Raw genomic sequence first — 24,684 nt, 5'->3', positions numbered from 1 at the left:
TGTTTTGTTTATAATCTTGGATAAGCCTGTGAATGTTCTTATTGTATCTGTTTATTATTATTCACGGTACATTCTTCTTCTAATTTTAATCAATCGAATGATGAAGGGCGGGAGTTCATGTGAATGGTAGATGATAGGCCTTTTCGGAGTGTTATCCAATGTGCTGATTTCCAAGGTTTTTAGAAAATCAGAAATCACATTCCTGTCAAGTGGCTGGTCACTGACATCTTCAATAAATTTTTCCATACATGTGTTTATCTTTTTTATGTTGGACTTATGGAAATTGTAGTGGAGTTCGTCATTTATTGAATTGTTCAGTGTTACCTGAAGTTTAAATATAATAGCTTGATGGTCTGCCCCCAGGTCTGGAATGACGTCGATTGTCTTCAGGCAATTATCAAGAGTATCTAAAATAGGTTAAATGTCAAGTATTGTAGATATCATATACATAATATATAAGAAATACTGTAAATTTAACTGTGCAAAACCCACGCGCAACTTTAGTTTTAGTGGGATTTCAATGTTTATTTACATCTCAACTATTCTTTTATTATCTATGTAAAACATTTTTTTGGTGAATAAACTTATTATTATTATTATTATTATTATATATTACGGTCTGGCGTGCTGTCGTTGTTATTAGGCATCAGGAAGGTTGGAGGAGTTTTCGCCATTATGCAGTTAGAATTTTTCAGGAAATCCTTGAGCTTTTTGTGTTTCGCTGCGGTGTTTAAATTGAGGTCGCCGATTATGATGAAGTATTGGTATCTAACTGCCATATTGAGAATAGTTTCCTCTATTTCGCCATTGGGATGAACATACAGTAAGAAGACATGTAATTCCTGGTTTTTCAGTGGAAAAATGATATGTAGCACTTCGTTCAAAGGATTTCTGATGAGGGGACCATTGCACTTTTTCATATTGAGAGGAGAATGCGACATTGCCAGGCTACCACCTCTGGTATTTAGATTTGTTATATTGCCATCATGTTTTATAATGTCCCAGTTCCTGTAACTTATTTCATGTTGAGGTTTAGTTTTAGTTTCAACAAACAGTGCCGACTTGATGTTGTATTTTTCAATAGTATTATTGATGAGGTATTTTTTGGGTAGGTAGCTATTTACATTGCAATAGATGAAATCCACTTCACAATCGAACGTTCCGGCTCATATTTTGATGGACTGTCTCAGTCGGGGAATTAGGCTCGTCGAGGTCTGAATCAAACATAAGTATGTAGACCCAGTTGTTTCCAACGAAGATGAGGGCTGTGTCAATATTATACTCAGAGATGAATTTTTTCTTCAATTTTTCAATTAGATTTTCTCTATTCGAGTTTTTAGGGTTGTTCAATTTTGAAATATAAGTGTTGACAATTGTATCGTGGATGGTAACTGGAGCGTGAATTCTTGAGTTTTTACAGATTTTTGGGTCGATTTGGTTGCTTCTTTTGTTTAGTGTTTTTACTGGTAGATTGGGAATGCCTTCAATGGGTTGAGTGGGGCGCTTAGGGCACTTGAAAGACCAGGCCTGATGATCTGTTGAGCCACAGCCGTTGCATTTTGGGGGGAGATTTGATTTGCACTTATTTGTAGAATGTTCCTCATTGCATTTCAAACATTTGGTGGGTTCGGTGCAATCTTTGGTGCAGTGTGTGTACTGCAAGCATTTGCTGCAAGGGAGCGGTGCTGGATCTGGAGCATTGCTTGGGTATGCTGGATAATGTCTGCTTTTGTAGAAAACACCCTCAGATAGAATTTTCTCGTAAGTGTTAATGTTTCCGGTGATAATTCGTATTAAGGATGTTGGTGTGTTAGTTTGCTTGGAAATGATTCGCTTGGAATATCTGAACTCGTAGTTTGCTTTTTTCAAGTGGTTGTTTAATTCTTCATCATTGATTTCTTTTTCAACTCTCGCAATTACACAGGAGTAATTTGGAAGTGGAAGGGATCTTTCCTTGTTCCTTTGGATGTAGGGTGTAGCGGTGGAATATTCGTTAATTTTCTTACTGTTTTTCATTTTCTTGAGCGTTTCTTCAATTTTTGCTTTTGGGGTATCTGTTTTGAGTAAAAATCCTTTTTTCGTTTTCAGAATTGTATCCTTATTTTGCGGTCTTTCCTTTTCCCATATATCCGCCATTTAGATTCTGGTATTGATATTGGTGTCTGTATTTATAAAGTAGAGTGAATTGTATTTTTTGTTAATTATGTCTTTCATTGTTTCAGAAATAAGTGAGTTATTATTCTTATGTTGTTCATTCAAGTTTATATTTTGATGAATTGTAATGTTTGGCACGTGTTCATTCATTGTTTGGTTTGTAGTTCTGGTCTCTTTAGTATTTTGAGTTGCATTTTTATTGGATGGAAATCCCTTAAATGGGCCATATTCTTCTTTATCACTACCTGTGATTTTGTTTACTCTGGCAATGTTTATGTTTTGAGTTGATTGCGGGCGTACACGTGTGACATCATTGGAATTCCCAGTTGTATGATAATTATTTCCGTGATTATCCTGATAAGCGACTTGTGTTGATTCATCCTTTCCCACAGATGGAAATGCGAGTTTTTTAGATTGTTGTTGAGTTGGCGAGTTAGGATTTTTTTTTCTTTTCCTTTTGTGATGAACTGATCTCCATTCCCCATTATCATCAATTTCCATTTCAGAGTATTCACCATCACTTGAAGAATTCATGACGGGTTTTATATTGAATTAGTGCGAAAATAAAATACTTTGAATTAATTTTCCGATAAACGCTGTGATAGACGACCGATCGCGGCAGATGCTACACATGGAATGTCCGTCAATCAATTTTCACGTATTTTGCACTTTATCCATGAGGTCTAGGTCTGCATAGGCAATGTTTCGCTATTTTTTTCTTCCGGTAGCGGTAGCGAGCCCCAATGAACAATCTACGTGGAACCAAACGATCTTACGATCTAGACTAGACAACTACTGTGTAGATCAGAGGTTGCAATACCAAATGTTTATATGATCGGTAATTTATATTTCTGCTTTTCATATTCAGCTATTCATATTATGTAGGTGAACATTAATTCCTGACCACAAGTATCGTAGGATGTATATCATATGCATCACGGTCCACAACAGGATCATATACCGAATGAAAATATTCAGCAAAGGAATTAGCGGTTGGTTTGGGCCCACCATAAGTTTTTCCGGCCTCCACTATGTCTTATCTCTCCAGGAATTCTAGAGTTACCCTTCTTCTCATCAATAAAAGACTAGAAAGGGGAGGGATCTTGTATAAGCTTATCATCTGAGCTTTTAATGAAGTGCTTATTAACCAAGTCAAGGTCATGTTTGATGTTTCTTCTCAATTCTTTGTACCTCCTCAAATATAACTCTTCAACATGCCTCCTGAAATTACTTAGAGATTTTGTCTTCTTCAATATGTTGTTAGTTATAATCGAATTGAAATAAGAAGGAAAATGTCTTTTTCTTTCGACCTTAAAAGGCACAATTAGCGAAAATATATCATTCAATATCGCATAAAACCTACAGGTTTTATGTTGCATGTTACAACATGCAACATCGTTGCATGTTGCATGTTCTAACATGCAACATCGATATCCTGGGTCGACTCAAAAACATCATCCCATGCGATATCTTATCATCTGGTACATAAGCAGAAAATTAGCCTTACGCATGGGCGCCCGCAGAAATTTTTCTCAGGGGGGGGGCAAAATAAAAATTATTGAAAAACGATAAGGCGTCCATGATTGTCAATTGAAAACCGGAAAATTGTTGAGAATCCATTAGTTTCTTTTTTTCCATGTCCTTTGGATTGAGAAAGTAATATTGAGAGTGTTGTGCTGAAAAATGAGGCAATCAAAATCGCAGGGGGGGAGGGGCATGACCCCCCTGGCCCTCCCCTGCGGGCGCCCATGGCCTTACGAAAATTGAACTCTCCAGCATTGACAAAGTTCACTCCCATGGGCGGAATATGTTCCCACCTACAGGAAACGCATAAATGAAGCGGATCAACACTTACCAGAGTGCGTCCACAGAGATGTGACTTGGAACATTTGAAAATACTAGATCTAGCAGTCTATAATTATTATCAACCAAATTATCAAATTGATCAAGGTTAAGAATTTCCGCCAATACCCTCTAAGGATAGACACCTTCCATCGAAGGCGGGTCGTTTACAAACTGAGGTGCATTGAAATTAATTAATGAATTAACAATTTATTCCATTTATTTCTGACACTTAAATAGCTAAAAGCTGGTATCAGAGCCTACATTTACATTATATGTATTATATTATATTAAAAAAAAACAACCATTAATTCCCCATATATAATAATAATAATAACAACGTATAAAGAAATTATCTAAGTTTAAGGAACTCCTTGAGGTCATGGCACATTTTTCTAATATTTCCCCTGCATGTTATTTCCACAGGAATATAATTGAAAACACCAAGAGCCCGAAACATTGGAGAATTCTGTGCGATACATGTTCTTGAATAGTTTTTTCTCATATCATTTTTACTTCTGACGTTATTATAATGCGTTTCATTAACTATGCATAAAGTGGCTTGTGTTCTCAATAAATTATTCTTCATTTTGTAAACCAATTTCGTCTGTTCCAGTTTTTTCAGTTCATTTATGTTTAATGTCGAAGCCGTTCGTGTAAACAAGTCCAAATTGTAGATAAACTTGTTCTGCACTCTCTGAATTTTCTCTAATCAATATCTTGCAGCATTTCCCCAACAAGGAATTAAATATCTCAGCTGAGATTCTATGAAACTTCTATAAAGTAATTCTCCCAATTAGTTAGTTAGATATATCCTACCATTGGATATATCTTTTTTGATAGATAATCTATATGAGACCTCCAACTCAACTTATTACCTTAAATTAGACCCAAATATCTATATTCCATCATTGACTTGATTTTTATCCTATTAATTATAATGTTTATATTACAGGTTATTTTGTTTTTTTTTTTGATTGAACAACATATACAAGGTTTTATCTATATTGATACTCAGTTTATTGTAGCACAGCCATTCGTAGTACATTTCAAGATCACAATTGAGATAATATTCAAGTAGCTTCAAATCATGCGAGGAAAGCACCAGCACAGTGTCGTCCGCAAACATAAAGTATTTAGACATCAGCTTCAAAAGCTTGAACATATATCAAATATTCCAGCGAACCCAACACTGACCCCTGTGCTACACCTTCATTTAGAATTTGCTCATCACTGTTCGTTCACTGATGTATAGTGCTTTCAATTCATTGAATAGAACTTCAAAAGTTATTGGGCTACACCTCGAAAATCCATCTTCTCGAAATTATTCATTAGGTGCCCAATATCAACTGTATCAAATACCTTCTGTTGATCAACAAAAACCGCAACAACATATTTATTTTGATCCAGTTCCTGTATAATGTATTCCAATAAATCTACTGTTATACCCAAGGTATAATATAATATATTCTTCTTTATATAAGATGTTATTCTTTTCTTGATAAAATTTTCCAAAATCTTAGAGAAAGTACTTATTATGGAGATAGGTCTATAGTTATTCATATCATTCCTTTCTTCCCTTCTTGAAAATAGGTTTCATCTTAGCTGTTTTAAATTGGTCTGGAATTTCGCCCCTTTCAAATATATCATTTATAAGCTGAAATATAGTGTTCCCTATAATTGGAAATAGTTTAATTATATCCTGTTTGGTGATATTATCATTTCCTGGGCTACAGTTATCTTTATTTTAAGTTTATTTGTCATTTCCAAAACTTCGTTGTAGTCAGTGGGTGTTATAAATATAGAATTTGGTATTTCTTTTCTTTGAATTTTGAAGACTCATTGATCTGAATTTTTTCGGCCAGTTTCATGACTACAGTTACACAATGCTTATTGAACTCCTGGGATATTTTACTTTCATCTTCAATTATTTTTCCATTAGTAGTGATTACCCTATTAACATTCTTGTTTTTGGATTTATTATTTCCACAAGTGCTATTAAGTGCCATCCATGTTTTTTTTTATGATTCCTTCAACTTTTTTTCAGTGTACTGTCTTTTCAGAGTTCTTCGCATGTTATTTGCTCGGTTTTTAATGAGGTGAATGCTTTTTTGGTTATTTCATTTGGTACTTTTTTCCATCGTGCATACATTTGATCTCTTTCGTTCATCAGTTGCAAATATTCTCTAGTTATCAAATTGTTTCCTGTTTTTATTTTAAAAGCATATTGCTTGGTGTACAACAATTTCGTTTCATTAATTATTTTTATTAAAGATTTGAAACTATCTAGCGAAGTCTGTTGAAGTCTTTCCTTAACAGACTCCATCCAACTAATTTGTTCCTGTTCCTGTGTATCTTCTGTGTATCCCTCTTTGGGTTAGCCATATTTTCTACTTTAAAATAAATTACTTTATGGTCTGTTAGAAAATTATCAAATAGATCAATTGAACACTTGATTTCATTATTCGATAAAACATGATCTATTATAGTAGGAGTAGTTTTGGTAATCCTTGTAGCATGATTTGCGGACAGTAAATTCTGTATAGTGAATCCATTACTCAATAAGATATTTTAGTAATCATTTAAATCAGTTTCATTGTCAAGTAAATTGATATTCATATCCCCAAGTATAATACAGTTTTTTCTTTGCGATTCCATTATTTTGTCCAGTTCAGTAATAAACTTTTGGATTTTACAATCGGGTGGTCTGTAAACACCGATTATGTTGAGATTTTCTTCAATAAGATATATAGACAGAACGCTGCATTCATCATTGGATTTATCATCTTGATTATATATTATAGAATTCCTTATATACACACTTGTTCCTCCACCTCTTGTATTTCTGCAGTTATGAACTGCATTAAAACCTTTAATGTTAAAAAATGATGTTTTGTTATCATAACTCCATGTTTCCGTCAACAGCAGTATATGCACCTCTCCATAACCACCGTCATGAATTATATCTTCGGAATCATCCAATTTGTTTCTTAAACTTCTAATGTTGAAATAAAGAACATTCAAATCCGCAACAACCATCCCGAAACCAACATAAATCAAAATCCCAAACTAAAATAGTCACCTATATATTGGTTATTTTATTAAGGTCTTCTTCACATGTCATCTTTACTGGTGTACTTGAATCAATTGTTCTGATGTATATGTTGCCATTCGAGGTATATACACTCTTAAACTTGTGTATAGATCTCAAATCTCTAACTTTTTCATTAATCTTTGAATATATTCAGTTAGGTTTTCGTTGAAGTAGATATGTATTTAGATATAGAGCCGTTGAGCCAGGTTTCTGTGAGACACACAATATCATTATCACAATTCACTGACTTCTTGTAAATATAAGATACTTTAGATTTTAATCTGCTCACATTTTGATACAGAAAAGAAATACCTATCACCATCACCATTTTTCAAAGATCGAATCAAATCATCCTCTCCAAGTCACTTTCAGTCAATATTTTCAACACTTTGGCTTTATCATCTTTTCTGGCATAAATAAAACCTTCCTTAACCCAGATGAATTTATAATTGCGTGTTTTGGATAACTCCCTCGTTCTTTTCAATAAGATTTTGTTGGATATTGTGGGATGTTCATTTATAAACAACTGGTTGGAAACGTCATCAACCTTAAGTCCGGGAGATGACGATCCCATTGATTTGCGCTTAATCTTGGATGCTGCCAAGAATTTATCTCTCTTGAATTTCCGACTGAATTAAACAATTATTGGTTTCGGTTTCCCAACAAGAGCAGTGTTGTTAGCCCTGAATAAAGACTCAACACGGGAAGGAGATATAGGACAATCAATATACTCGGAAATCCAAGAATTTCCAGGTTTTTCGTTAACTGTTTCGACCTTTTTGTTCAAGTTGAGAACATCCCTATTCAGAGAAATGTTCTCTTGGGTTAACTTTTCGATCAAGCCCAACTTGTCGTTGACCTCATTGATGATCATCTGAAATGATGAAATCTGATCGGTGCAGATATTTCTTTGTTTTTTATTCAAATCACAAATATCATCCTGAGTCCTCCGGACGATGTTCAAAGTGAGAGCTGATATGGATGGATCGATAATTTTCTCCTCATCTTCAGGGATTATCACAGTGGACGATCGGTTAGACTTCATTCGGTCTACATTCTGGGCACAACCATGAAGCACCAGGTAATTGAAGATCCGCAACAGACTGCTTACTCAGGCCCATAGCAGAACGATGAGCATTTAACAGCACATTTAAATCCAGGAGTTCTGTTTGTTAAACCCGAGGTGCAGGTCCTACAAATCATCATGATGCTCCCGTACAGTGAAGGTATCAATTAGTAGAAATCCCGTTCAGATGTGAAATATGGGATGTTACCTTATCTTGATAGGAGAATTATCGTTTCGTTTCTTATTTTTTTTGAAGTACCTCCTTGAACTTATAGGGAATGTGACGTAATTTTCACAACTCAAAACACCAGTTTAATAGTTTCAAATCTCAGAGAGCGACGTAAACACGGTTGTTGACTTCAATCTGTCCCACTCTACTTTTAACCATAGTTAGAATAATCCGATTCAGGTCAAATATGCGCTGTTTTATTCGATAGATTTTTGTCATTTTGGGGGTAAATATCATTATGCCTCTCTTATAGAAGCCTTCGTCCCTATTGGCAAAAAATTGAAACAATCAATTTTCACAAGCTTCTGTTGAAGCGAATTTTTCGCCAGCAAAATTGTTCGCCATGGACAGGAACATATGGTAATCACTTGGTGCCAGGTCCGGATTATAAGGTGGATGCATAAGAATCTTTCAACCAAGCTCCTAGAGCTTCTGGCGAGTCATCGATTTGTGTGGCCTGGCGTTGTCCCGATGGAACAAAATTCCTCTCCTATTGGTCAAAATAAGCCGCTGATTGCTTCAAACATTGTTAACAGTACAGTCCCGAGTTAACATTTGTGCCGTACAGGAACAGCTCATAGTAGATAATTCACTGCCAATATCAACAAACACACAGCAAAACCTTCCGGATCATCAATTCTAGCTTGGCCACCGTTTCTGCCAGATTACCGCGTTTCTGCCATGATCGTTTTCACTTGACGTTGTCGTAAGTGATCCACTTTTCATCACTAGTCATCAACTGTCCGAAAAAATGGATCGATGAGGTTTTTTTTTGCGTTAACCTATGGGTTAACACAAAACAAGAAGAAGCTCGATATGGCTCGACATGCTGATTTTCTTTTGAGTTCAGCCTTATGCAATTGGTCCCAAACGGTTTTTTGTTCAATATTTAGCACTGGTACAAAAAAAACTGTGCTCACATGACGGTTGGATCCGACAATGTCCATGTTTTATCGAGATTCTCGACATTATAGTAAATCTTCAGCATCATACAAGAATAACAAGAAATATATTTGGTCTTCCAGTGCATGGTGCCTTTTTGACATCGAACAAAATCGACGAAACCAAAATTGCGGATGATTGGCCATAAAAACTATATACATTTTCAGCTGCCTGGCTTGCATTTTCGCCTTTGAAAAAACTAAAATATTGCGTATTTTCTCTTTGCTAGTGTCCATCTTTGAAATGCGCTCAAACTAAACTAATCCAATTAATCTGAGAACTCTCAAAAGTTTTTATCGTACGATATCTCATATTTCTAACGGCATCTAGTGGAACCCAATCGGACTTTACAACGCGAGATACAGATAATAAAAGCCATCTATAAAAATAATGGATTTCTTTCGACTATACCCAATAGTTTGAAAATATGTTAAATATTTCGTAGATATTTTGGGCGATCAATGTATATAATTATGTAAAAAGGTTATAGACTTCACTCTAAAATGATTTATTGTCACAATTTTTACAATTTAGAGTATTCTCTAGTATGAAACCAATAAGAAGACTGGGTTGGGTACACTTTAGTTAAGAACTAATAAGAGGACTCGGTTGAGTACTCTCTAGTTAAGAACTAATAAGAGACTGACTGTACAGTGCATCTGTAGCAATTTGAACAGTTTAAGCTGTAAGATATTATGCAATGTGTATGAATTTTTTTATTATTCATTTGTTGCTATTAGGTAGGTACCTACGTTTTGTTTTTCATATAAGTGATGAGTGTATTATATTTGTTTGCTTACTCTGCTATAAATAAAATCACAAATGAAAATTATCCAATTAATCCTTTTTTTCATATGGAAAATCCATTGCTCATTAACAAAAAATCATCATTATTTGATGTTTTAGTGTTTTTTTTAACATTTCTGACCATCCTACCTATATAGTGTCATATATCATTTTGAAGGGAAAAAAATAACGAATTCAACGAAGTAATGATATATAGGGTGTTCCATTGAGAAAAATATAGGTTTGTGTTGAATCTTCAAAACCATACCCCGAAAAAAAAAATTTAGTACGCCACTGAATTCTACGCAAAATTCTGATTCAGACGTAGTTTTCACCTCAGCATTATTTCTAATAACTTCGGAGATAAAGGAGGGGTCCGAAAAGTATCAATTTCCAAAATCGCCCTGTATCTCTTGAACGGAAACAGTTATGCAAAATCTGATTAGACCAACTTGAGTTTCACGAAAAAGTAGGACAGGAACGTGAAAACCGCAAGGCTCTATCTTAAATAACAAGCGAGAAACCTGGCAGTCTCACCCAAAATGGGATGCAGTGTACGAGCACTGTTGCTTATTTAAAGCCCTGTCGGAAATAACAATAATTTGGAGAAGATTTTGTTTTGGATGAAGAGGAAGCCCTTCAATATAAATATGTCAACTTATTCTGTAAACGTTTACACAAACCTGTCACTACACGGGGAGACAGAGTTTCTGTTGAAGTTTTCATCTGTTCTCTTGTATCATACGTTGAAATGTATGATGCCCCGTTTACATTTCCTATTCTGCTAGTTTGGATATTTTTAGTTATTTTTATCTAGTTCACCGAGAGTGCATGGTAACTCTGGTTTGTGTTTTATACATATTGGAATTGAAATTTGAGACAGTGTAAAATAAAAAAGTTCTCGCATAAATAGGAGGGTCTTCGAACTGTGTGAAGCTGGCACCTTAAATGCGAATTTGGGATCAAATTTTCAGAATCGTTTGTCCATCGTAGGTCCACATTTGTCCACTTTTTTTTTCATTTGTCCAGGCACCGTTCGAGACATATTAGAAAAGACATCCGGAAAAAAGGGGGGAAAAAAGTGGACCTACGATGGACAAACGATCCTGAAATTTTGAACTCAAAATTAACATTTGGGGGTGCCAGCTTTACACAGCTGGGTCTTCGAATAGGAAGAGTCTATGGTCGAATTAAGTATAATTCACATAACCGAACATAGTCCATATTAATTCGGAAATAAAATATACAAAACATCTCAATATGATATATATCTCAACAAGAACAACCATGGTTTTTTTTCTGTAATTTAAATAGAGAAATCATCCAATTGATATCTATGGTCCGTTGCGAGTACGATCCTGGCAGTTTGTTAGAAGCGAAGAGAGGATAGGATTTATGAGTTTCACCAATAACAGTTGCCCTTTGCGCAAACCATACGATTTACTTTGTTTATATTGCTCCGTCTTATATTTGAACGGACTGCAAATGAAACCAGATTAATTATGTTGCTAGTACTTCATTAGTGCAAAATTCCTGAGGAAGGTTGCTTGTGCATTAAAGAACTTTATCGATCGTTATTCCTACCTGAATGGCTTCAATGAACTGCGTTATCCTACTACGTAGTCTATATAATATCAATAAAATGGAAAATGCTCAGACCTAACAGAATTTTAGAGAATGTCTATTCAAATCACATTCCTAGATAATCGAATCTCTTTTTGGACATCGTATGTAACTTTTTGAGGGAGTCGCTTTTAAAATCATGAATCTCCCACCGTATGTAAGGAAATTATCGCATACTATGAGTTTATTTGAACGTACGTTATTAGGTCACCTCATCCATTTCACTGACCACCACCAGCAGCATTGTGAAGAGAAATGTTGATTGTATTAACAAGGAAGGATCGAGAAAGTTAAATGAATTAGACAAGTCGTCATCTTTAGGTAAAGTGTTCAAAAACAGGTTAATGACGGAAAAATTGAGCATGTTGATGAGGAATAAGAAATCGGAAGAAATTGAAGCTACGGAAGATCCGGCGGAATCGACGAACTTGAACGACACATACACGATAAAAGCGACACTGTCAGCTGATCTAGCGCTAATTGATTCTAATGAAGAAATGCACGACGTAGGTAATGATGAAGCATTAGATTTTTCAGAACTCAACGATATAAGTGAAGAAGGAGAATTGGAAGTTGAATCTCAGAAAGATATGACGGAATCACAGTCTAATAACTTCAATAGAATGACGGTTTCATATATCAAAGACGTCGAAGATGGGGAGCAAGGTAAAATTTTGCCACAATTTGATTCAAATGATTTGCATACGGTTTTCGTCATCAGTAATTTCATCTGCGCAGTTATTTCTTCAAAAGTTTTCCATCACCCTGTTTCTCAGAAAGTTAGTCATTTAAAGACAAAGCGAATAACAATATTAGTATTGAACTTAATTAAGAATAAAATTTACAAAAAAAACACGATGCATTCTATTATGTTAAAATTTTCACACGAAGAAGACACAAGAAAACACAAAATTTAGTGAAGGTTAAAATTACTCGTGACCGTTCTCATCGAATCTAATAGTTCTTATAAAATTCACATTGGCCTCTTGAGGAACATCATTATATTCTAGGCGTAACCTCGAACTCCTGCAGTGTTTTATTCGAGTAATAACTGCTCTAGAAAGCAGCAGGTCAGTTCAGGCTTTGAATGTCTTCACCCTCGAAATGAATTTCAATCATTAGAGCGAGGTAAGATCGAGCATTGTTGTCCACAAATACAAAATTTTCACAATATGCTTCATAGTTGAACAATTGGGTGCCTCATCATACCCTTCCGTACGTACATCGATCATAATACCTCCTATAATATATAGCTGGAAGGCTCTAGTTTGTTCTGTTCATGTGCGTAGTAATGCCATGTGTTCTCTAAGGGCCAATGCACACTGAACGGGCGTAAGACGAAGACGTGGCACTCATATCGTTTCTAAGGCTAGAAACATAGTGAAGCGACCAAGAGGTGCGAAGAGGATAGTAGAGAGGATAGAGGCGAATTCAAACAAATATATTCTAATAGGGTAGTACATAGTGCAGCGATCCCGAATGCGGTTGCGCGAGGCGATTAAGCGAGGATAGAGGCGAGATCGGGGAAGTTTGTTTTCCTTCATCGCCGCGCTACTGCGCAATCAATAAATAAAATTGGATATTGACGCATTCATAAGTTCGATATTTGTGAAAAGTAATTTGTGGAATCAGAGAGATGCTGTTAAGTTTTGATCAAGGTTCGTAGAACTCAGCGCCGCCATTGTCGAAAGATTCACCCCTGAAGTTAGTTATAGATAATTCCGCGCACTTTATTTGTGTGCTACGCGCAGTCGTCCTTATAATGACGGCTGGCTATAATGATAATTTAACTAGGTCCGTTTTATCTGTAGCACTTCTATGTTCTTAACCCTTTTCGATGGTTCGACAAAAGGGTCGAGAGGGGGTAAGACATCGAACCGTCCCTTCAATCAGTTCGAGTTCAAGTCAGTTCAGTTATATTCTACATACAGTCTAGTAAGTACAAGTCAAGTACAGTATAATATAGTTCGTCGTTGCTCTCGCCCCTTGAGACACAGTGTTCAGCTTGCACATTTCAAGTTAGTGAAATATTGGCCTAGTCGCCACGTGGTTAAAAAAGACCCTTCAGTCGGTCATCTTCATTAGTATCCTAGTCGGTAAATTGTTATTGGATAAGTGCGTGGAACTGATTCATAGTTTTCGATAACTAGTTAAGCGAATCTTGTAAAGTGTACATTGTGTAATTGTATATACAGGGTGAGTCTTTGACTTGTACATATATTTTAACCGAAGGTTCTTGAGGTCAAAAGAAACACTTTTTTCATTTACCATTTTTTCCGATTCGGCCCTGTTAAAAAGATATAGCCATTTTAAATTTTCAAAATGAGCTAATTCACCCCTGAAAACCGGAACACTGAAGTTTTCTCAAGCATAAGATATACCTCTTGAACCTTGGAAATAAGCTACTAAATCAGAAAAACCATCATAAACTCACGTTTAACATTCCATTTGTTGAACAAAGTAGTGTTTATAATCAAATAAATGAGTTATTCCAATTTCGTTGACGCTAAAGATTAAATATTCTTCTCTTGATTTCTATTTCATTTTCGATAATTATAACGAATTGAGCTCGCTACCACCCATATTAGCTCTGATACTCATATCCATTCATTCATTATATTTCATTTATATGATATCGTTGTTTATTTTTCGTGCAAGAATTAACCTTAAAATCTCAAATAAATAATATTCATCTATGAAAGATCTAACACAGACTATAGTAATCTGTGGTTTTAAATTTGAATTTCAAATTTCGAGTGATGCCAAATATAAACACAGCAGTTCGGTTCGAATAATCTATGTTCTAAGTTCTAACCTAAAATTTTCATTTACAGTTTACACTGTTATTGTTATGAGATATTTGTTATGAAATGAAGCATTTGATTTGTTCCAACTATCTCATAAAAATATTGAAATGCATCAATATTTTTGAAACCATCAGTATGAAAATATGGAAATATGTAAAATATTCTGGCTCTGTAATCAATGGAAAATGTTAGACTCCACTTGTAATCAAATTTGTTCTTAATGTGTACCTACATTATAGCCAACTTCACTACTTAATTCATCTTGATTTTGGCATTGAAAATAAATGAGAAGTATTCAATGTAAATATCCACAATAGAATATTTGGTTTCTTTCAACTCACCTAATTTGTTTTCACATTAAAACAATTATGGCCCTCTTGGAAGTATGTCAATCATAAGCTCTTAGGATGAATTTATGGAATAGCAAAAGAATAAAAGTATTCAATCTCAATCACATGAAAATTTGTCTAGTATGTACCTAGTCCTAGTGATATGTTTCGATGTGAGTTTGAATGAGCCGAAGAAGAATACAGTATTGTTCGATAGCAGCAGTCTTTAGTGGGATATTGATTGTTGTCATTATAATGGGACTATTTTGTGAAAACTTTTTTAAACATGGGTTTTATGAATAATCTGGACTTTTCAAAAAGAATGTTGATTTTAGTGAAGTATCTTCTTATTATCAGAGCTGTGCCAAAGCTCAGTGATTTTTAATCAAATCGAGGAGTTGAGGTGAGCTTATTCAAATAACTTCATTTTCAAACTAAGTTGGCTAGTACTTCAATTCTTAAATCTGAGACATGACTTCATAGTAAATATTCATTTCTGTGGTTTTTTTTTCCACAATAGAACAGAGTTGCATTCAGCCAAAGTACCCAATTTTTTGAATTTCACAGATAATTTTTTTTTTTTAAGATCAAGTTATTCGAAAACGGCGCTTTGTACGAGAAAATATGAAGAATACTTTTATTTTTCAAATTAGCCAAATATTCTTCAATGAACGTTCAAATTACTATTAAGAGTTGGTTTCTTCGAATTTCTGGTATTTTTATGGTATGTTATGTTCATAACAAAGAAACAGAAGAATGTGTATGGAATCTGGTGTTCGGAGAAGATGTATCACATCAAAAAAAAGCTATATTTCAAAAATCATTTCCTTCGATACAACCATTTACGAGATATAGCCGAAAATCACATTTTTTTAACGATTTTCAACAGCCTGTATCTTTTTAACCGGGCCGAATCGGAAAAAATGGTAAAGGAAAAAAGTGTTTCTTTTGACCTCAGGAATCTTGGGTTAAAATATATGTACAAGTCAAAGACTCACCCTGTATAAACCTACTTCAATAAATAGTGTGGAAAATTTCATGGTCCTTCGAACTTCAACAACCCAGCACCTAACAGTCCAATTTATGTATGGATGTTCTCATCTATTAGCAAAATAATTTGGTCCTTCGAGCCGGATATAAATTTGATCCTTGGAGCCGTATATAAATTGGAGATATCCCTGAAGAAATTATCAACTTCCACAATTGAAGTATAACACACGTGCCTGAAGCAGACATATTGGTTAACTTTATCAACGCATGCGCAAAGTGTGGTGAATTCTTTCGCAACAAGAGGTCGCTGTCTACGACGTATCGTTCCTGTCCAGAATCCATTTTGGTTCCAGTGCAAGCAGTTTTGGAGAGTGATAAGTCAATTTTAGAATTTTTATTCATTTTATATATAATTTTTATTTATTTTATATATTTCCTTAATTATTTCTTTTGTTCAAAATGTCTAATATCGATAATTTGATTAAACAAAGAACCATACTTAAGAGTAAACTAACTAGAATGGCCAATTGGTTCGGCCAAGATAATAATAAAGATAGAGAAGAATGTAGTGCTCGAAAATGTCAAATAGAGCAAATCTTCAAAGACTACGAACTTGTTCAAACTCAGTTGGAGTTATTTGACTCTGCCTCATATGAAGAGGACAGAGATATTGTAGAAAATAAGTATTTTAAGGTTATATCTATGGCAACGAGAACTATAAATCAGTTCGAAAACTCGCAAAGTCAAAATCCTAATCCTTATCATGCTAACACGTCGAACAGAACGAACAAAAATAAATTTTTCAAATGTCTTATGTGTAATACGGATGAACATAAGATATATTCGTGTAGGAAATTCATGAATTTGTCTCATAACGATCGTCACAGTCTTGTGAAAGAAAAGAATGCTTGTCTGAATTGTCTTACGTTGGGTCATAGTGTACAATCGTGTTCTAGTCAACACACATGTTTCAATTGCCATGAAAAGCATCATAGTTTGCTCCATTTCAATAGGACTTCAACTCGCCATTATTCTAATGAAGTTCCTAATCCAAGATCCAACAACGAAGTATCCAGATCAAATAATCTGTCACAAATTCAGAATGAATCTCAAGCAGTTTCTCATTTGTCTACTAGTGCTCAACCATTCATTACAACTCGTAATGAAAATATTAGTCCAGGTCGAAACGTGTCTAGTCTTTCATCTCTATCTTCTAATGACCAAGTTCCTTTAGCTACTGCCTGTGTAAAATTATATGATTCATACAACAATCAAGTTATTGTTCGTTGTTTGACTGACTCCGCAAGTCAAACGTCTTTCATAACTGAAGATCTGGTCAACAGACTTCATCTCGAACCTTACAATCAAACGATTCAAATTTCTGGCATCTCACAAAGTTGTTCTATGTCAAATAGAATGATAGATCTAACAAATCATCCATTAGTATATCCTCATCGAAAGATTAAGGTCTCCTGTGCTATCCTCAAGGAGATATCTAATCAATCTCAACACATTTTATCTTCAGCAAAAGAGAATGTTGAACGGATAGTCAAAAACAAAACCATTCGGTTTCCATCGGGTAGGTTTCAAGTTGACCTACCATTCAAAACTCCAAACGAACCATTTAAATTAGGTGATTCGTATTCGCAAGCGAAGAAAAGATTCTTGAATCTCGAAAGAAGAATACAAAATAATCAGGAACTGAAACATCAGTATTCGGAATTTATAAAGAATTATATATCCCTAGGGCATGCAAAATATTTCTTCCCTCATCATTGTATAATGCGTGAGCAAGGCCTCACAACTCAACTTCGAGTAGTTTTCGACGGTTCAATGAAATCTTCATCTGGCTTTTCTATCAAAAGTTATACAGTACAACCCGACTTGTTCGAGTTTCGTACGTTCCAATATGTCATGATTGCTGATAATTCAGTCACTTCAAATCTAATTACAGCTAAAAGTCGTGTTGCACCTTTGAAAATTTTTACTATACCCAAGCACGAACTAATAAGTGCAGTACTTCTGTCTACCCTTGTTTCAAAAATTTCAACTTTAGTAACAATTGACTTACGAAATATAAATTCTCTAAATCTATGGTCTGATTCGAAAATAGCATGGATTCGATCACATCCATCACGTTGGTCTGTATTTGTCTCAAATCGAATTGTGCAAATTCAGGACAATTCCAAAGATGCTACTTGGCGACATATTCGATCGCACCTGAATCCTGCAGATATACTTTCGAGAGGGTCATTGCCATCACAATTACTTGTCTCAGATTTATGGTGGCAGGGTCCCGATTTTCTTCTTCAATCAAATCTACATCTAACACCGCCGCTTAAATGGCCTTTAGCCCGTGTAGTAGAATTGATTCCCGGAAAAGATTCACGCGTTCGCATTGTTCGTGTTAGAACTCAAGGAGGAACATTCACTAGAACAATCAATAAGATATGTCCACTTCCATTCTGCACGGAAAACATTGACAATCGAGTATGATTATCAATATGACTCTTTCTTTCTTTACTTCTCTTATTTTTTATTTAATTTTTTGTTTATTTTATTTGTTCCAAGAAATTATTTTCTTTATCATCACATCAATTTTTTTTTTTATTCATTTTCACTTTTATCCTTAACCTGGACGGTTCAGCCCGGGGAGTATGTTAAGTTTTGATCAAGGTTCGTAGAACTCAGCGCCGCCATTGTCGAAAGATTCACCCCTGAAGTTAGTTATAGATAATTCCGCGCACTTTATTTGTGTGCTACGCGCAGTCGTCCTTATAATGACGGCTGGCTATAATGATAATTTAACTAGGTCCGTTTTATCTGTAGCACTTCTATGTTCTTAACCCTTTTCGATGGTTCGACAAAAGGGTCGAGAGGGGGTAAGACATCGAACCGTCCCTTCAATCAGTTCGAGTTCAAGTCAGTTCAGTTATATTCTACATACAGTCTAGTAAGTACAAGTCAAGTACAGTATAATATAGTTCGTCGTTGCTCTCGCCCCTTGAGACACAGTGTTCAGCTTGCACATTTCAAGTTAGTGAAATATTGGCCTAGTCGCCACGTGGTTAAAAAAGACCCTTCAGTCGGTCATCTTCATTAGTATCCTAGTCGGTAAATTGTTATTGGATAAGTGCGTGGAACTGATTCATAGTTTTCGATAACTAGTTAAGCGAATCTTGTAAAGTGTACATTGTGTAATTGTATATATAAACCTACTTCAATAAATAGTGTGGAAAATTTCATGGTCCTTCGAACTTCAACAACCCAGCACCTAACAGTCCAATTTATGTATGAATGTTCTCACCTAATAGCTACAGATGCTTAACATCATAATTGATATATTTTGGACAAGTTATGGGATGCTGTAGCGGATGAAATAAAACAAACAAGTAATTAATCCGTGGGAGTGATAGGGTCGCGAATGAAATTAGGCCAGTTCTTCATTAATTTAGATTCAATTTTTCCCGGAATGTAGTCGTTGCCATATTCATACGGAAATATGAAAGAAATTTCTCTGGATGATCGCGTAATTCTTTTTACAAGTGATGAAATTCACCATGTATTTTCCTAGATTTATTGATTTCGTGAACACTACAAGTTCTTCTATTTCATCATTTTTCATTTTCATTACATACCAGAGTTTCAATAACGAATTTTCTAACAGTATAAATCCATTTTTCGGAAACACGCCTCCTCTATAATAATCAAACTCGACTATCGCCTTGATTTCTTGTTCGCCTCACTATGAGATGACACCTCGTCATCGGCGCTACTCTCGGGAACCGCTATCCTCTTCGCACCTCTTGGTCGCTTCACTATGTTCCTAGCCTTAGTCTCTTCCATGTACTTTAATGTTCCAATGCACAAAGAGGCGACGTAGCACTTGCGTCCGGCCAGCCTGTCCTTACCACATCTCTTCCAAAGGCCAATGCACACCTAACTGAAGTCCGTGGCACGGACTTGAATCGCTGTTATGTCTCTTCCATGTACTCTAATGATCCAATGCACACAGAGGCAACGTGGCACTAGTTTCTGCCAGCCCGCCATTGCCACTTCTCTCCAAGTCGCTCGTGGCGTATAGGAACAGACGCGTCCGTTGTACAACGCTTGTTGCATACCTACTCAAAATGAGAGTCGAAATTGAGTTCAATATTCAATTTTGTCTAGAAATTGAAATCTTTTCTGGTACATTGAAAATAGTTCATTCCCAAGCAATATCTTATTCACCGATTAGTCATCGTTTTTTTTTTTAATAGCAAACATAACTCATCAGTAGTAAGATATTAAATAAAAAATAAAAATAAAATAAATAATTTATTGAATCTCTTAGGACAAATTATGTATGAGATAAGTCAGTTAAATACAATATAATGCGACATATACTGGCACTAATAAATAAATATGTAGATATATAAAAGTACAATATACAGATAATATAAATACAAATACAAAAAAAAGAAAGAAATTTGACATCAGGACAGTTTGTCATTCAGAAATTCAGCAACACTATAAAAACATTTTTTCAAAAGCATTGACTTAACAGTTTTTTTGTACTCTCGAGAGTCCAGGCGCTTAACATTTTTGGGAAGGTGATTAAAAAACTTAATGCCCTGGTACAGCGGAGAATTCTCGAACTTGGTAGTTCTATGCCTGGGGAAGCACAACATATCATCATTCCTGGTGCCATAACTATGATGATCCGAAAATTTTGACATCAGGGAAATGTTATCTCTAACGTATATCAGACAACTCAAGATAAATATACAAGGGAGAGGCAAAATTCTATATTTTAAGAAGGCGGGTCTGCATGACTCAAGCGGACCCAGACCGAGCATCATGCGAATAATGCGCTTTTGCGCAATGAAAATACGGCCGGCATCTGTCGAATTTCCCCACAAAATAATGTTATAACTGATGTTACTGTATACCAGGCTGTAATAAACATTAAATAAGGATGTCAAAGGAAGAGAATTTTTCACTCTATTTATAGCAAAGTATGATTTGCTCAACTTTTTGCTGAGGTTATCTACATGATCGCTCCATCTGAGTCCGCCATCGACATAGACACCCAAAAATTTAGTGACGGACTTTGAGGTTAATGTTTCATGATCATATTTAATGGTCAAAGGATGATTCGAGCGATTACTAAATTTGAAAAATAAGCATTCCGTCTTGGATATATTCACCATTAGATTATTCGAATGACACCAGGAACAAAAGTCACGCATGATCAGGCCGCAATTAACAGTAAGCTCCTCAACGCTCCGTGCCGTAACCACCATCGACGTGTCATCAGCAAATAATACTAAAAAGGATGCCCCAACGTATTTAGGTAAGTCATTAATAAAAAGTGAAAAAATGAGAGGTCCCAACACGGAGCCCTGAGGAACCCCAATATCAACAGGAAATCTCTCTGAGGATGAGCCCTCAACTCTCACATAAAATGATCTTCCCGAGAGATAACACATTATCCAGTCTAAAAAGACACCCCGGAAACCCAAATCATACAACTTGGTCCGAACAAAACCAAGCCCAAGACTCTCGAAAGCACGCGCGAGGTCAAAAAATAATCCCGCTACAAACAATCCCTCGTCTAAACGTTCATAGACACACTGGACAAATTCACCTGCTGCCGTCTGAGTAGATCGTCCTATTCTGAAACCGTGTTGATTTTTACAGATAATATCGAATTTATTTAAATAATTCATGATTCTGTTATGAACAATCCTTTCAATGATCTTAGAAAACACGCTCAGTACTGAAATCGGTCTATAATTTGTTATATCATCAATAGCATTCTTTTTGTGAATTGGCGTTACAGCTGCGATCTTTAACCTCGTCGGGAACCTACCGGAAGCAACTGACAAATTCACGATATGTGCAAGTGGACTTGCGATAGCTGAGCTCATAGCTTTTACTACTCTCGTAGACAAGTGATCCAGTCCAGTACTACTTTTATTATTTAAGTTCGTAATTGTCGAAATTACTTCCTCCACGCTAACTGGATAGAAAAAAAAAGTTCCGTTTGACACCATCTTAGATGTGCAAGACAATGACCGAACGGGTCCGAAATATTCATCGAGCGTAGAAACTACCACTGATGAAAAATAAGTGCCAAAAGCATTTGCAACTTCTTGCGGTTCCGATATGGTTACGTCATTGACATTCAAATTAATTTTTTTTAAACTCAAATTTTCGCGTCCAGTAATAGTTTTAACTAAATTCCAAACCGTTTTGTTTTTATTACTAGAACATTCAATGAGATTGGTATTATAACTGTACTTGGCTTGTCTTAGTAAAGCACTATAATCGGACTTAGCTCTCTTATAGGTGTTCGCAGCTTCTTGTGTGTGCATGTTCAGTCTGACCCAATGTAAGTACTTTAAGTTTACACTGGCTCGACGAATTTCTGGTGTGATCCAACGGTAAAGATTACTTGACGCACGTCTGACTGATCTAATGGGACAATATTTATCCACAAGCCAAGTCACAATATTTGAGAAGGAATCAAAGCAAACATCCAACTCGTTTATAAGATAGATTTCGTCAAAGTTCCCGGATCCACTATTGAACTGCAAATTTAACAAATTGCTCGTCGAAATATCTCTTATTCTACGACATGCATAAGCGACCGGTGGAGGTGGATCGCCGCGAAATGTACACCTCAACAAAAATGCCATATGATCGGCAATATTGCCCTCGAAAACAGTCGGCGTGAAGTCACTTGCATCAACAGTGGTCAAAATATAGTCTATTTTAGATTCGGATCTATTACCCCTACCATCGACAGAAATTCTAGTTGGCTGCAGGCAAGTTATCTTCAAGTTAAAACTACTAATTAAGTCATATAGCATCTTCCTATGGTTACAAGATTCGTCAAGATAATTTATATTAAAATCACCACAAACAAATATTACAGGGCTAAGACTACTACAAACCTGCAGAACATGCCCCAAAACATCTAAAAATATCCCAACATCACCTGAAGGAGGTCTGTAGACACTAATTACACACACTACAGAGGCACCGATATTCAATCTCAAAGCACACAGTTCGCAGTGCATCTCCACAGAAAATCTCCCAAGATCCAGATCCACAGCCTGGAGACCCCTCCGAACAAGCAGCATCGAACCACCATGAATCCTGCTCGGACGGCAATACGAAGCAGCAAGCTCAAAACCAGGAACAGCCACGGATTCCAGTGCAGTCTCATCACACCAATGTTCCACCAGACTTATGATATGAGGCTCCAAATCTTCCAACAGAACCTCAAGATTGTTGAACTTATTGAGCAACCCTTGTACATTTAGTTCTAAGAGACTAACACTGTACTGCCTCCCGGAAAGCAGATCGGTTGGTTTTCTACTTTCCGGTGGAAAAAATATCTGACCGATGCATTATTAGGCCAATTGGTTGCATCAAGTGCCTTTTCTTTCTCACTTCTTAGCAGAGTTACCTTGAAGGAGGCATATTCATTTGGCCGCTTTGACTTGATGGCCTCACATCCCACATCTTTGAAATTTTTGTTCAGAAATGATCGAATATTGTCAATAGTGGTTTCAGGTTTCAGATTGGACACGTGAAAAGCAATCCTCCTCTCAATTCCAGAAACGTCTGAGGTTCCGTCGTAACTTCCAACAACCAGAGAAGGTCTGAACTTACGATGATTCGTGTTCTTCTTGTGAGTCACTTTGTGCCAATCGTTGTTTTTATTGGAAGATGATTCAGTTTTGTCTTTAGATTGTTGAACTTTAGATTTGGAATCTATTTTAGCACATTCGCTATTTTGACCAGTCTTGTCTGAAATCAGATTTGAATCTTCCTCGGAAACCGGAGCTGGCTCCGCCACTGGAGATGAGTATTTCGACAATCCCGTATCTTCCGATGAAACGTGTAAAGGAATCCCCATTTTTTTGGGAAACTCCGACCTCATCTGTTGCGTTGTGATATCGAGCATCTGATTCAACAATTTAATCTTATCATTTAGTTCATTGATTAGCACATTCTTCTGCCTTATGACATATTTGAATATATTTATGTCGATTTTGTTATCAGAAGAAGTTGATAAATTTTCAAGGGCTTCGAAAAAACCATCGGTTTTATCGTCTTCGGAGTCTGAATTCGTGCAGCATTTTGTGAGTTTTTCCCCAATCCGGGGTAATTTTAACTTTTTAGCACACCCACTATGATAGTAACTGTCACAATTAACACATTTCACAAAAGAAACTACTTTTCTTTTACAAGTTCTGCAAATAATTTCCGCACGTTCGGTAGCACGTCCTTCACCCGTCATGTTCAACATAACAACTTATTGGTCTAGGAAGAATAAGCATCTAAGTATTTCAATGATTCGTGGTTCTAGCAAGATGGCTGTCCAAGTCACAACATAAGAGTGGTCACACAATATCTTAAAACGACTTTTTTGGACCGTATTTTTTCCACAAATGGCACGATCAAATGGCCCTCCAAATCACCAGATTCATCTCCCAATTTTTTTAGATTTTGTATTGGAATTTGTTATTGTTTTTCATTATATTCTCACTTTCGTAGAATTTATTTTAATTTCAAACCATTTATGGCGAAAAAAAACCTAAATATTCATTTTCAAAGAGAACATTATTCGAGTAATTTATTGTCGCAAATAAATTCCTCGCATGAAATGAATTAAAACTGGTGTAATTATTTTCAACCAATTTGGTTTTATAAACCAATGCACTTGAAGAGCGACTAATCGATTATCGCACCGCCACGTGGCCCTGTGACAATCCTCACTTCGTCATTCAAAGATAACACTTGTTTATTCGATATTGTATCACGCA

The 24,684-nt window shown here is 35.8% G+C and overlaps 2 protein-coding genes across 5 annotated transcripts in view; one reads left to right on the top strand and one right to left on the bottom strand.

Moving 5' to 3' along the window:
- The window catches only part of LOC123682301, a 113,887-nt gene that overhangs the window by 53,415 nt on the left and 35,788 nt on the right, over window positions 1–24,684 (top strand). For all 4 annotated transcript variants that reach the window (XM_045620855.1, XM_045620854.1, XM_045620853.1 and 1 more), the window contains one exon: window positions 11,943–12,402. In XM_045620855.1, coding sequence (XP_045476811.1) covers window positions 11,943–12,402 — 460 coding nt within the window. The remainder of the gene's footprint in view (window positions 1–11,942; window positions 12,403–24,684) is intronic.
- Window positions 992–2,151, bottom strand: LOC123682303. The gene has a single exon (XM_045620859.1). The coding sequence runs from the start codon at window positions 2,134–2,136 to the stop codon at window positions 1,147–1,149; it is 990 nt and encodes a 329-aa protein (XP_045476815.1). The 5' UTR covers window positions 2,137–2,151; the 3' UTR covers window positions 992–1,146.

Source organism: Harmonia axyridis, chromosome 6 (assembly GCF_914767665.1).
Source record: "Harmonia axyridis chromosome 6, icHarAxyr1.1, whole genome shotgun sequence".
Classification (NCBI taxonomy): Eukaryota; Metazoa; Arthropoda; class Insecta; order Coleoptera; family Coccinellidae; genus Harmonia; species Harmonia axyridis.
The sequence above is the reverse complement of the archived record's forward strand: the minus strand, read 5'-3'. Positions and strand labels throughout refer to the sequence as shown.

Coding starts and splice junctions, on each gene's coding strand:
- LOC123682303 (XM_045620859.1), bottom strand. CDS start 2,136: ATGGCGGATATATGGGAAAAGGAAAGACCGCAAAATAAGGATACAATT.